Source organism: Oncorhynchus kisutch, linkage group LG27 (genome assembly GCF_002021735.2).
Source record: "Oncorhynchus kisutch isolate 150728-3 linkage group LG27, Okis_V2, whole genome shotgun sequence".
NCBI lineage: Eukaryota > Metazoa > Chordata > Actinopteri > Salmoniformes > Salmonidae > Oncorhynchus > Oncorhynchus kisutch.
In genome coordinates this window covers 26,505,305-26,520,175 of record NC_034200.2, presented here as the reverse complement: position 1 = coordinate 26,520,175, position 14,871 = coordinate 26,505,305, and the positions used below count along the sequence as shown (strand labels likewise).

Genomic DNA, 14,871 nt, shown 5'->3' with positions numbered 1-14,871 from the left:
GAACACATGGGACAATGTGAATTTGAGACAAAAAACAAGACATGCTGGTCCAAACAATGCCCTGGGATTTATTTGTGAGAATTCAGGAGGATTTTCTCGTTCATTTAGAGGGTCTCAAAGAAAAAACCTCATGGATCGATTATGATGCCATTGGAATGGGCATTCAGATTGTGGTACAAAAACTAACCAGTAGCCTTGCTAAGTACCGTACTCTTCACAGAAGAGAGCTTGTATTTCCAAGAGGAAGGCACCCGATACGCGTTGTTTACCTCGGCCTGGCAGCCTTCAGGAAAATTATTCTAAAAGCAAACAAATTTATTTTTATACATTTTTCCTTGTTATGTATAAACTGGAATGATACATGTAGTCAAACAGTTACTGCATTAGTCTCCCTTATATTTCATCAACAAGTAACAAAATAATGAAGTTTCATTAAGGAGCATCAAAAAAACAGAAGGGGGGGGGGGGGTTTACAAAAATATTAAAAAATTAAAATAATTGGGGAAGGCATCTTAAACAGGTAATCCGACAACAAACCAGAGCTAAATCATAAAAGCAGCATTAACCCAAACAAACTAGTGCTTAGATAAGTCAGACAGCAGTGACTTCTGAGAAGAAACTTCATCCTCATTTTGTTACTTGTCTCAAAAACAATTAAAAATGGAAGTTCTTAAGCAACCGATTACCCACCGACTGACAAACTGATGCCTTAAATCCACAGCCACCAACTCTGCATGAATGCATGTCACCATTTGTTTCCATGATACAATGAACCAACAACCAGGAATCTGTGAGAGGACCGCCTGGTTATGTTCACAATACACAAAATACAGAGAAGTTCATAGCTACCTAAACACATCGACTACAGCACGGGAAGCAATGAGGGAAGAGTTTACAAAAAAATAACAATTAAAACAAAAAACTGATTTTTTCCCCCTAAACACTGCACAATAAATAGATAACAGCAGGTTCCACACCATGCACTGACGTGACGACACTGTTGTACAACTCCTCACACCACTTGCAGTTTGTCTTTTGAAAATGTTTAATCCCCAAGTGCAAAACATCACAAATGAACAATTTCTGTATTCAAGTAATGTTATATACAAGGGTGGTAGGGTATTACAAATATGCACTACTGTACATACAATTGCCATATTCATAATTTACAGACGTTGATATTTCTTAACAGTAAAAAAAAAGAGAAGACAAGCATTGCAATTAAGTCCCAACAGTTGCCATGGAAACAGTGTTGCATGCTGTGTGTGCACATACCACTGCCCCTTCCTTGCATTCACAACTCTACGATGCATAGCACCTAAATGAGTTCCCGGCTGAGCCCTTAGTCCTGCCTGTGTTCGGAGGCTACGTGACCTCCATGGCCACTGTGTTGTCCGATATGCTGTTTAGTGCTGGCTTGTCTTGATCCTGATTTTCCCTGGATGCAGGTGGAGAGAAAATATAAACAAATCAAATTCAAAGACTGCTCAACAGTATCTACATTCATTATTGACTCAAATGGACCGGTAGGTAATATTCTTGAAGCAGCAGTTTAAGCCACGGTGATCTGAACACTTGAGTAATGGTCCATTTCTCTACACTGTGTCCCAAATTGACTCTATTCCCTCTGTAGTATACTACAGCTCTATCAGAGCCCTGGTCAATAGTGCACTATGAAGGGTTTAGGGTGCCATTTGTGACAGGCACACACATCCATTCCCTCCCCCCCTCTCACCTTGGCACAATGTCCATTGACGGGGTGTTTGTGGAGACCTTGGGCATTTGACAGTTAGCGGCCAGCTTTAAGGCAGATGACGACACAGCGACGTGGGCGTGGCTTAGTGTCCGGGGTATGTGGCGCTTGGTGAGGGCCCCCCCAGCAGGACCCCCGAGTGAGGACATGCTCAGACGGAGGTTGTTGTTATTCCCCATCAGGACCTGAGTGGCGGTGGACTTGGCAGCATTGGTGTGGGGGGTGCCGTTGTTGAAAGTGCTGGGCAAGAGGAAGGGGGAGGAGGGGGTAGTGGTGGTCAGAGGGCTAGGGGTGGAGGTGGGGGCAGAAGGCGACAGAGATGCTGTGCTAGTGAGGTTCAAGCCCTTGTAGACACCTGTTGGAAGGGAGAACAGAACACAAATCATTAAGTCTGCATGGTTCTCGCTGAAGCTATACAAGCAGTATCCCCTTTGATCAGTTCCAACCTTTTGTTTGCTTCTGTGAAAGCTCTGCGTTTAATTGGAAAAGCACTTGCACGTCTGAGATTACTTGTTGAAGGTGAGTGGGAATTATTTGCTGATATGTTGAAAGAAAAAGAAACTTGCACACTAACTTTACCAGATTGACATTGGCTACATACCGGCCTTATGGCATTGGTCAGTTTACAAAGTCCAAAGTAATACCTACAAAAGCAATGTGCGAGTTTCTCTTTTCTTTCAAGCTCTTCTTTTAATACAAACGCTTTGGTGCAGTCAATGTTACCTGAGGGTGAAAGGACCCCGTTGACCCCACACCCCGGCCCTTCCTCATCCTTAGTCTTCAAGGCCAGCAGCTGGTCTGTGGTCACCAGGGCAGTTGCAGCAAACTGGGCACTGGCAGAATCTAACATCTTGGAGACCAAAACCTGGAAGAGGAGGACAACAATAACTTATTAACACAAAACTGAAGAGACAACCTGAGATGGCCAGAGAATGGAGCTATATGTAACATGCATCTCAAGAGTAGGAGTGCAGATCTAGGAACAGGTCCCTCCTAGATCAGTAATCGAATACTGAACAGCCCAGGTCAGAGAGCAGGCTAACCTGTGTGCTGTTGGCAGTGGAGGCGGCGCTGTTGGCTTGTTGCTGCTGTTGGATCTGCTCAAGCTGCTGTTTCTGCATCAAGGCCAGCTGCTCCTGATGCTGCTGGTATTGTTGGGCGGTGAAAGCTGCAGGAAACGGAGAGAGAAAAGAGAACCGGTCACTTCAATATGGGGTGCAACCAATTTTCCGTCCAATCTTTTTGTCACTGCAAATTTCAGGTCTGCTGAGCACAAACTTGAATGTTGTGAAAATTCTGTGCAACTTCCAGCGTGCGTTTACTGTGAACACGGAGGTTGAACCCGCTTTAAGTTAGTTTCAGACATTGGTCAAGTAGGCTACTGTGGATGATCATAATGTAGACCTACCACCAAAAAACTATGGGGAATGCATCCCATAACATGGAAATAGGTGTTCTATCACTCAGCCTATACTAGCAGCCAATGTAGACCTATATTCCATGAGACTTTTGAAATAAAAACCATGCAGGGCTCGACATTAACCGGTTTATCCACTTGTCCTTCAGACAAGGTGACTGAAAATGTGTTGTTTGATGCAAGAAACACCTTTACAAAATAAAATGCATTAGTATCCCCATACCATTATTTCAAAGAAATCAGAAATGATGCTACCCCTGTGCCCTTTGGCTACTTAGCTTATTCAAGCCAGTCTCAAAATACAACACTGCCGGTTGAAGAACAAAAAAAAGCTCTTTACCCAACTCACTTTTCACATAGGTCTAATGTACATGTTCTGTGTTCTGTACTCTTGTAAGAAGCAATCACTACCCCATTGCTCACTACAAATGAGCTATAACTCCCTAACTAGTAAAGGATATGAACAAATGTGCCCAAGTCGCTACATGCGCTTGTTTTGAAAGCGAGAGCTGCATCTACTCACGACTGCTCATACTGTAAACAGTCTAGTTCAAAGTGACTGGCACAGATATATTATGGCAATGGTCTATTTGCATATAGGCCAACTGCAACTCTGATTGGTTACGACACACCGATCTGTGTAGAGTACGGGCCTGAGTTATGACTGTCAGTGCAATAGAATCCTACTCCGATGTGTTCTGCCTACAACAAAATGTCATGCAAAGTTTTGCACAGTTCCTTTTGTTTCTGGAATGTTGCATTGAAAGCTTAGAATCAACACAATATTAGCCACTAACATAAGGAATTGTTTTTAAGATGGTCATACCAAGGATTATTTATATTTAATTTCAAAATTTAAGACCCCTTAAGGTATCAAACATTTTTTGGGATGAATCATTAAATTTGGCATTACCGCTGTCAGCCAATAGAAACACATTGAATAACATTCCCCCCAAATCTAAAGTTTGTTCTGATGTGTCCGTCCTACAAAAAAACAAAAACAGGAAACAATATTTTTATGTACAGTGCATTTAGAAAATATTCAGACTCTTTTCCACTTTTTGTTATGTTACAGTCTTATTCTAAAGTGGATAAAACATTTTTTTAAAGTACTCAAATCTACACAACCCTTTGCTATGAGACTCAATTGAGCTCAGGTGCAGCCTGTTTCCATTGATCATCTGAGATGTTTCTACAATTTGAGTCCACCTGTGTTAAATTCAATTGATGGGACATGATTTGGAAAGGCACACCTGTCTATATAAGGTCCCACAGTTGACAGTGCATGTCAGAGCAAAAACCAAGCCATGAGGTCGAAAGAGTTGCTCCAAGACAGGATTGTGTCGAGGCACAGATGTGGGGAAGGGTACCAAAAACATTATGCAGCATGGAAGGTCCCCAAGAAGAGAAAGGCCTCCATTCTTAAATGGAAGAAGTTTGGAATCACCAAGACTCTTCCTAGAGCTGGCCGCCCGGCCAAACCGAGCAATCAGGGTGGGCCTTGGTCAAGAACCCGATGGCCACTCTGACAGAGCTCCAGAGTTCCTCTGTGGAGATGGAAGAACCTTCCAGAAGGACAACCATGCAACAATCCCTGCAGCACTCCACCAATCAGGCCTTAAATGGTAGTGTGGCCAGACAGAAGCCACTCTTCTGTAAAAGGCACATGACAGCCTCTCAGACCATGAGAAACAAGATTCTATGGTCTGATGAAACCAAGATTGAACTTTTTGGCCTGAATGCCAAGCGTCATGTCTGGAGGAAACCTGGCACCGCTCATCACCTGGCCAATTCCATCCCTATGGTGAAGCATGGTGGTGGCAGCATCATGCTGTGGGGATGTTCTTCAGCAGCAGGGACTGGGAGACTAATCAGGACCGAGGTAAAGCTGAACAGAGCAAAGTACAGAGAGATCCTTGATGAAAACATGCTCCAGAGCGCTCAGGACCTCAGACTGGGGTGAAGGTTCACCTTCCAACAGGACAACGACCCTAAGCACACAGCCAAGACCATGCAGGAGTGGCTTCGGGACAAGTCTCTGAATGTCCTTGAGTGGCCCAGCCAGAGCCCGGACTTGAACCCAATCGAACATCTCTGGAGAGATCTGAAAATAGCTGTGCAGCGATGCTCCCCATCCAACCTGACAGAGCTTTAGACGATCTGCAGAGAAGAAAACTCCAAATACAGCTGTGCCAAGCTTGTAGCGTCATACACAAGACGACTTGAGGCTGTAATCACTGTCAAAGGTACTTCAACAAAGTACTAAGTAAAGGGTCTAAATACTAATGTGGTATCATTTTTTTTTGCTTTGTCATTATGGGGTAGTGTGTGTAGATTGAGGATAAAATAAAAATCAATTTTAGAATAAGGCTGTACCGTAACAAAATATCCCCTTATTTTAGGCACCAAACTATCTCCATACATACACTTCCATTCATTTTTCAAAATGGCACCGGGGCCGTCAGACAAGTCTCGAGGCTGCTACTGGCAGAAAAGGCTGTACAGACTTCAGACGAATCTTGTGGGCATCCAAGAGCAAAAAGGAGAACACCATCGTATTCATGAGACTCATCTTTCAATAGTGGTCATAAATGGTTTAGGCCAAACCGTTTGGACCCCACACACCATTTTGTGAAAAGACCAATTTTCAGGATGTCTCATGGTCTGATAAACATCACTCTAGCTCTGCAACCTTTCAGCACAGATGCGGAAGGGCGATATTAGCGGATGTGGTGATTGAGACGCAGCGCACGGAACCCGCTAGCGGGCTGAAATTCCACAACATATAGTGATCGCTACATAGTCATATTAAACATTCATGAAAATACAAGTGTCTCACATGTATCGAAAGCCTAGAATCTTGCTAATCCAACTTTGTCAGATTTAAAAAAAGGATTTACTGCGAAAGAATACGATGCGATTATCTGAGCATAGAGCCCAATAAATAAAAAAAACAGCACAGGTGTAACATAATCACAAACTGCATTAAAATAAATAGTTTACCTTTGACGATCTTCGTCTGTTTGCAATTCCAATGCTCATTGTTACACAATGAATGATCTTTTGTTTGATAAAATCCGTTTTTATAGCCTAACACGAAACATTTTGTGAACCGCTTGTGTCGTGAATTATCATGCTAATGCCCTTGTTTGAAATTAATATAAAATATTATTTGTGATTCTTTTTTACATTTTAGAAGCAATATATAAACATGTAATGTGAGATGCGTGTCTGCCGCCCCACCCAAACCCACATGAAATAGCTTATTTGATGCTGTTGAGGAGAGGGCAGGACCACATAAATGGCCAAAGTGAAATGGAGACAGTAGATACAGCTGGTCTGTTGTAATATAATAAAGACAGATCTAGATGAAATGTCATAATATAAAAGAGAGTAGATCTAGCAGGGAATAGTAATATAATAATATATTCAACCTTCAACTCTATATATATATATATATATATATATATATCTGTTTATCATACCTGTTGATACAGGGCTCATGTGAAACTATTCTAACTGAACATTTTCTTTCACAGTGACATGGAATCTGGTGTCCTGTGTGAATTTAAGTATGCTCTGTCGAATTCTCCTGAGCCCTAGGACCATGCGTCAGGACTACCTCGCATGATGACTCCTTTCTGTCCCCAGTTCACCTGGCCTTGCCGCTGTTCCAGTTTCAACTGTTCTGCCTGCGGCTATGGAACCCTAAACTGTTAATTTTTACTCTTGAGGTGCTGTCCTGTTGCACCCTCTACAACCACTGATCTCCACCCGGCACAGCCAGAAGAGGACTGGCAACCTCTCATAGCCTGGTTCCTCTCTAGGTTTCTTCCTAGCCACCGTGCTTCTACACCTGCATTGCTTGCTGTTTGGAGTTTTAGGCTGGGGCTATATAAGTAGATTTGAATTGATAAAGGACTGAGGGTCTTCCAAATATTGAAAGTGTGTTATTTTGTAAATGTGATATATATATATATATATATATATATATCACATTTACAAAATAACATGTATATATATTTTTATTTTATTTTTATCAATACGTTTTTTTCCCTCCATTTGGGGGGGGTGTGTTAGAATACCATTTTGGTATTTTGTATATAGTTATTTGTTTCAAAATGTATACCTTCACCAATTTGGCCACTTGGGTACATTTGGGCAACTTGTGTGGGACACCTCGGTGACTTCATGATAAATGTCATGTAGCATTTTGGAAGTTATCATTCTGAAACTTTGCACTAGTACTGTTGCCCTCATGTTTTTCACTGAAATTGTCCCCATCATCCTATCTGAATGTTTGTGTTCATATTTTTGTGCAGTATACATGTATGTAGGGGTAAAAGTGACAAGGCCATCAGGATGGATAATAAACAGATTAGCAGCAGCCTATGTGAAGTATGAAAGTGTGTCTGTGTGAGGCATCAATATACGCGTGCAAATAGCCCGGTTAGCCATTTGATCAGCTGTTCAGCAGTCTTGGGGGGTGTAGAGGCTGATCAGGAGCATTTTGATCCCGAAATTGGCGCTCCGGTCTAAGGCACTGCATCTCAGTGCAAGAGGCGTCACTACAGTCCAGGCTGCATCACATCTGGCAGTGATTATGAGTCCCATAGGGAGGCGCACAATTCTCAGAAACAGACTCAATGAGGGTGGTATGAGGGTCCGACGTACACAGGTGGGGGTTGTGCTTACAGCCCAACACCGTGCAGGACGTTTGGCATTTGCCAGAGAACACCAAGATTGGCAAATTCGCCACTGGCGCCCTGTGCTCTTCACAGATGAAAGCAGGTTCACACTGAGCACATGTGACAGACGTGACAGAGTCTGGAGACGCCGTGGAGAACGTTCTGCTGCCGGCAACATCCTCCAGCATGACCGGTTTGGCGGTGGGTCAGTCATGGTGTGGGGTGGCATTTCTTTGGGGGGGGGCCGCACAGCCCTCCATGTGCTCGCCAGAGGTAGCATGACTGCCATTAGGTACCGAGATGAGATCCTCAGACCCCTTGTGAGACCATATGCTGGCGCGGTTGGCCCTGGGTTCCTCCTAATGCAAGACAATGCTACACCTCATGTGGCTGGAGTGTGTCAGCAGTTCCTGCAAGAGAAAGGCATTGATGCTATGGACTGGCCCGCCCGTTCCCCAGACCTGAATCCAATTGAGCACATCTGGGACATCATGTCTCGCTCCATCCACCAATGCCACGTTGCACCACAGACTGTCCAGGAGTTGGCGGATGCTTTAGTCCAGGTCTGGGAGGAGATCCCTCAGGAGACCATCCGCCACCTCATCAGGAGCATGCCCAGGCGTTGTAGGGAGGTCATACAGGCACATGGAGGCCACACACACTACTGAGCCTAATTTTGACTTGTTTTAAGGACATTACATCCAAGTTGGATCAGCCTGTAGTGTGGTTTTCCACTTTAATTTTGAGTGGGACTCCAAATCCAGACCTCCATGGGTTGATACATTTGATTTCCATTGATAAGTTTTGTGTGATTTTGTTGTCAGCACATTCAACTATGTAAAGAAAAAAGTATTTAATAAAAATATTTCATTCATTCAGATCTAGGATGTGTTATTTTAGTGTTCCCTTTATTTTTTGGAGCAGTGTATATATAGACGTGGACTGTGTGCTTGTCTATGGAACGGCGTGCGTGCGCAGATAAACCAATAACCTCAGGCCCTACTCACCAGCTGTGGGGGCCGTGTGGCCAGCTCCTCTCAGGGGGCCAGTGGTGCCAGCCAGGGTAGCGGTGATACGACTCTGGCCCCTGCCCAGCCTCCTGAACAAAGGATCTGTGATTGTGTTGTCCTCATCGTGTAGTGATAGTGTCCGGGGCCTAAAGTGCCTCCATCGGCTCGACTTAATGTTCAACAGTATCCGACTGAGGTCCGCAGAAGAGGAAGAATAAGAAGAGGTTCTGTCCGAGGTATTTGTTTGTGAGGTACTAGCAAACTTGTCTGTGACTGGAGAGTGGGGCGGCAGGTCAAGCATTTCAGAGTCCAGCCCATGAAATACATTGTCAAAGTCTGTGTGCGCCCTGTCCAGCAAAACCCTGAGGGAGAGAGAACAGGGTTAAGTCCTTCTGTTAGCAAGGCATTCATTCATGCCATTGGTCACAGAAAACTATTACATTGATCTCACATCAACAGATCTTAATATGAATTGGAGAGTGGTTATATTTGTCATGACACATCACTCAGCTGTTTACCCAAACAGTGGAGGCGGCAACCCTCCGTTTGAATCCCAGATTGCCCCTTTCACCCTACAGTAACCTACCTGCCCCCCCGTCCCAGGCGGCGTCGTGCCATGCCAAGGCAGCGTGGTGGCACGGTGAGAGTGGTGAGGCAGTAGCGGTAACGAGTGTCTCCCAGACCTCCCTCTGACGGACTGACCCACGGCCAGCTGCCGCAGTGGTCCAACCGAGACTAGTGAGACAGACACAGGAGGAGCCATTAGACATAGGACAAGTTTTAGACATGGTCTCTAGCTCAGTAGAGCATGGAGCTTAAAATGCCAAGATAGTGGGCTCGATTCCTGGGACCAGCCACATGTAAAAACATGTACTCATGACTAACAAGTCTTGGATAAAAGCGTCTGCTAAATGGCATATTATTTATAATGCAAGTTACAATACATGGCCAGACAGAATGCCACAGGGACAATATGATTACATGCGTGTTCAATTTCCTGCATTTTGTTTTGAATTAAATACAAAAGTATGTGGACACCCCTACAAATCAGTGATCTCTGCTACTTCAGCCACACCCGTTGTTTGACAATTGAATAAAATCGAGCAGACAGCCATGTAACCTCCATAGACAAATATTGCCAGTAGAATGGCCTAACTGAAGAGCTCAGTGACTTAACGTTGCATCGTCATAGGATGCCACCTTTCCAACAAGTCAGTTGATCAAATGTCTACCCTGCTAGAGCTGTCCCGGTCAACAGTAAGTGCTGTTATTGTGAAGTGGAAACGTCTAGGAGCAACAACGGCTCAGCCGCGAAGTGGTAGGCCACATAAGGAATAATGGTCTGGGGCCGTTTATGGTTCGGGCTAGGCCACTTAGTTCCAGTGAAGGGAAATCTTAACGCTACAGCATACAATGACATTCTAGATGATTCTGTGCTTCCAACTTGGGGAAGGCCGTTTCCTGTTTCAGAATGACAGTGCCCCTGTGCACAAAGTGAGGTCCATACAGAAATGGTTTGTCGAGATCAGTGTGGAAGAACTTGATTGGCCTGACCTCAACCCCATCGAACACCTTTGTGATGAATTGGAATGCTGACTGCGAGCCAGGCCTATTGCCCAACATCAGTGTCCGACCCCACTAATGCTCTTATGACTGAATGGAAACAAGTCCCTGCAATGTTCCAACTAGTGATGCACTGATACGGCATTTTTGGCTGATAGCGATATCCGATATTTTTCTTGCCCCCAAAAATTATACTGATAACAGATATTTAAAATGTTTGTGACCTTTTAAGCATTCTAGTACAGTTAAATAGTTACACAGCGGTCTAAGGAACTGCATCTCAGTGTAAAAGGCTTGAAAGACACTGGTTCGAATCCAGGCTGTGATTGGGAGTCCCATATGGCGGCACACCATTGGCCCAGTATCGTTCGGGCCGTCATTGTAAATAAGAATTTGTTCTTAACAGACTTGCCAAGTTATCTTTTTAAAAAGTTAACCAAAAAAGTTATTTTGTTGGCATTTACGCATGCCCCCATTACCAGTAAAACATAATCATAACGTATTACCTTCACTTACTTGCTGTTTCGTTCATTTGTTCAGTCGTTCATTCTCAACCAGGATTTCTATGGAATGCCGTTTGGGTCTTTGCGTGTCAAAAAGAACACAGTAGCACTGCCGAAGCATCATTTGTTTGACCGCAACTCCTGGGGTAGCTAGCTTTAGCGTGGTACCTAGCTAGCACCAATACAACCAACCTAAAAACATTGACCAGTAGAAACTGTGGTAATTTTCATTATTCTTAACAATGATTTAGGAGTCTTTGTGATTAAGTATTAGCTAGGTTGCCACTTGTTGCTCGGCTATTGAAATTTAACTTTCTATCCTAAGCTGTCAATTATATGCATATTCTAGCATCTGGTCCTAAGAAATAGGCGTTTTACTTTGGTAACGTTATTTTTCCAAAAATAAAAACAGTGCCCCTTAGTTTCAAGAGGTTAACGCTGATGTTAACAAATCCAAGCAGGAGGTGACTCATGTTTTGAAACCGTTGTGTTCCTATGCACCCCTATTGGCCACTGAAAGGGATATCAACCAGATTCCTTTTTCTACGCATTCCCTAAGGCGTCTCCAGCATTTTGACGTAGTTTCACGCCTTTATGTTGAAGAATGAGCGTAAACGACTACATTGCGTCAGTGGCCAGCTGAGGGCTCTGAGTGATTCTTGCGTAAAAGACAGAGGTAGTCATTTTTCCTCTCGCTCCTACTGAAAAGCCAGGTTGATATATTATTGAATAGATATTTGAAAAACACCTTGAGTATTGATTATAAAAAAACGTTTGCCATGTTTCTGTCGATATTATGGATATAATTTGTATTTTTTTTCCCGGCGTTGTCGTGACCGCTATTTCCGGTGGATTTCTGAACATAACGTGACAAACAAATGAGGAATTTTGGGTATAAAAATAATCTTTATGGAACAAAAGGAACATTTGCTGTCTAACTGGAAGTCTCGTGAGTGAAAACATCCAAAGCTCAAAAGGTAAACGGTTAATTTGATTGCTTTTCTGATTTTTGTGACCAAGCTTCCTGCTGCTAGCTGGACATAATGCTATGCTAGGCTATCGATAAACTTACAAACGCTTGTCTTGCTTTGGCTGTAAAGCATAATTTCAAAATCTGAGACGACAGGATGATTAACAAATGGCTAAGCGGTTTTTTCACTATATTTCACTTGTGATTTAATGAATATGAATATTTTCTACTAATATTTTTGGACCGTTGCGCTATGCTAATTAGTGTAGTTGATGACAATTCTCCCGGATCCGGGATGGGTAGTTCCAAGAATTATTCAACTAGAAATCAGAACGATGTTGGCATTTTCAGCTAATATCGCCCAATTCCGATATGTTCACCAATATATCGTGCATCCCTAGTTCCAACATCTAGTGAAAAGCCTTCTCAGAAGTGTGGATGCTGTTACAGCAGTAAAGGGGTGAACCAACTCCATATTAATGCCCATCATTTTGGAATGAGATGTTCAACAAGCTTTTGGTCATATAGTATATAATGTACAGATATTGGGTACAAAATTTACTTGTGTAAATGTACAATAAAGTTATCAGATGAGTCATTTATACTCACAGCATAATATTGACAACCTGCTTTCCTTCGGAATGAAAAGGAACCATCGGGGTCATTCTCCTCCTCAGCTTCTGAAGAGCCAGAGTGCATCTAGGAGAGGGAGAGCAGTCAGGTCACCAAAAGTACATTATGACCAATTAAAAAAAGTTTCCCGCACAGATGTCCAAGGCCCAATCCCAAATCCACCCTAAGCACTTGGAGATTTGACAATAATATGGTCATAGCACCATCTTGCCCTCTGATAGTCTAGGTGGAAGTCTCAACATATTGCTTATACTAATCAAATCCTCTCAGATCTACAAGTGCATAGGACGTTGGGTTGCGTCTCAAATGGACCCCTAGACCCATGTCTAACCGCTCTGCCTACCTGGGAGTGCAGCTCATCATCTGAACTGGGGAAGTCATACTGGTGGACGTCCTTAGCGTTGAACACAGAGGGGCCAGAGTAGTGAGGGGCAGCAGCTGACAGGGGTAAGACTTTAGGCTTCCTCTCATACTTCCTCTTCTGCCTGACGACCTCAGTCTTCTCCGGCTAGAAGGGAAGGACAGACATTTCAATTTGTCACTCACTTGCAATTTCTTGGGAGGGAAAGCAGGAAAAAAAAACTTTAGTAATTGGCCCGTACTCACAAAGTATCTGAGTAGAGATGCTGATCTAGGATCAGGTCACTGTCTCCATTGTGATCCAAAAGGCAAAACTGATCCTAGATCAGCAGCACTCCTACTAGGAGACACTATGTGAATACGGGCCAATGAGAGATCAACCTCTTTTTTCTCTCCAACTCACACACCCACCTTGGACTTGTACTCCTTGAGGTCCATGTGGTCCTGATGTCTGTACTGGTTGCTGTTGGTCAGCGGCGCCAGGGGAATTATATGGGCAGGCTTGGCCAGAGCTCGCTGGGCCAGCACTTCAGCCATGATCTCACCACCGAAGTCCGACATAACGTTCCTGGAAGGGCAAAGGTCAAAGTCATAATCAACAATTTTAATAAAATAACTGGATTTCAATCAAATCACCAGACAAAACTATTTTGGAACAGAAGTACAACTCTATTAAACAGATCCTAACTATTCCACTACAGTAGTACCATAGAGATCCTATAGGCCTAATCAATGTTGGCAAGATGGCTAGCAAACATACACTGCTCAAAAGAAATAAAGGGAATACTTAAACACAATGTAACTCCAAGTCAATCACACTTCTGTGAAATCAAACTGTCCACTTAGGAAGCAACACTGATTGACAATAAATTTCACATGCTGTTGTGCAAATGGAATAGACAACTGGTGGAAATTATAGGCAATTAGCAAGACACCCCCAATAAAGGAGTGTTTCTGCAGGTGGTGACCACAGGCCACTTCTCAGTTCCTATGCTTGCTGACTGATGTTTTGGTCACTTTGCTGGCGGTGCTTTCACTCTAGTGGTACCATGAGACGGAGTCTACAACCCACACAAGTGGCTCAGGTAGTGCAGCTCATGCAGGATGGCACATCAATGCGAGCTGTAGCAAGAAGGTTTGCTGTGTCTTGTCAGCGTAGTGTCCAGAGCATGGAGGCGCTACCAGGAGACAGGCCAGAACATCAGGAGACGTGAAGGAGGCCGTAGGAGGGCAACAACCCAGCAGCAGGACCGCTATCTCCACCTTTGTGCAAGGAGGAGCAGGAGGAGCACTGCCAGAGCCCTGCAAAATGACCTCCAGCAGGCCACAAATGTGCATGTGTCTGCTCAAACGGTCAGAAACAGACTTCATGAGCGTGGTATGAGGGACCGACGTCCAGAGGTGGGGGTTGTGCTTTACAGCCCAACACCGTGCAGGACGTTTGGCATTTGCCAGAGAACACCAAGATTGGCAAATTCACCACTGGCGCCCTGTGCTCTTCACAGATGAAAGCAGGTTCACACTGAGCACGTGACAGAGTCAGGAGATGCCGTGGAGAACGTTCTGCTGCCGGCAACATCCTCCAGCATGACCGGTTTGGCGGTGGGTCAGTCATGGTGTGGGGTGGCATTTCTTTGGGGGGAGGGGGGGGGGGGGCCGCACAGCCCTCCATGTGCTCGCCAGAGGTAGCCTGACTGCCATTAGGTACCAAGATGAGATCCTCAGACCCCTTGTGAGACCATATGCTGGTGCGGTTGGACCTGGGTTCCTCCTAATGCAAGACAATGCTACACCTCATGTGGCTGGAGTGTGTCAGCAGTTCCTGCAAGAGGAAGGCATTGATGCTATGGACTGGTCTGCCCGTTCCCCAGACCTGAATCCAATTGAGCACATCTGGGACATCATGTCTCGCTCCATCCACCAATGCCACGTTGCACCACAGACTGTCCAGGAGTTGGCGGATGCTTTAGTCCA

The 14,871-nt window shown here is 44.3% G+C and overlaps 1 protein-coding gene across 2 annotated transcripts in view; it reads right to left on the bottom strand.

Annotated features, from left to right (window-relative positions):
- Positions 1-45: 45 nt before the first annotated feature.
- The window catches only part of LOC109871725 (enhancer of polycomb homolog 1), a 47,338-nt gene continuing 32,512 nt past the window's right edge, over positions 46-14,871 (bottom strand). For both annotated transcript variants that reach the window (XM_020462697.2, XM_020462696.2), the window contains 9 exons: positions 13,309-13,465; positions 12,881-13,045; positions 12,514-12,603; positions 9,455-9,603; positions 8,866-9,230; positions 2,797-2,921; positions 2,477-2,618; positions 1,736-2,108; positions 46-1,438 (listed from right to left, as the gene is read on the bottom strand). In XM_020462697.2, coding sequence (XP_020318286.1) covers positions 1,366-1,438; positions 1,736-2,108; positions 2,477-2,618; positions 2,797-2,921; positions 8,866-9,230; positions 9,455-9,603; positions 12,514-12,603; positions 12,881-13,045; positions 13,309-13,465 — 1,639 coding nt within the window. In that variant the 3' untranslated portion in view covers positions 46-1,365. The remainder of the gene's footprint in view (positions 1,439-1,735; positions 2,109-2,476; positions 2,619-2,796; positions 2,922-8,865; positions 9,231-9,454; positions 9,604-12,513; positions 12,604-12,880; positions 13,046-13,308; positions 13,466-14,871) is intronic.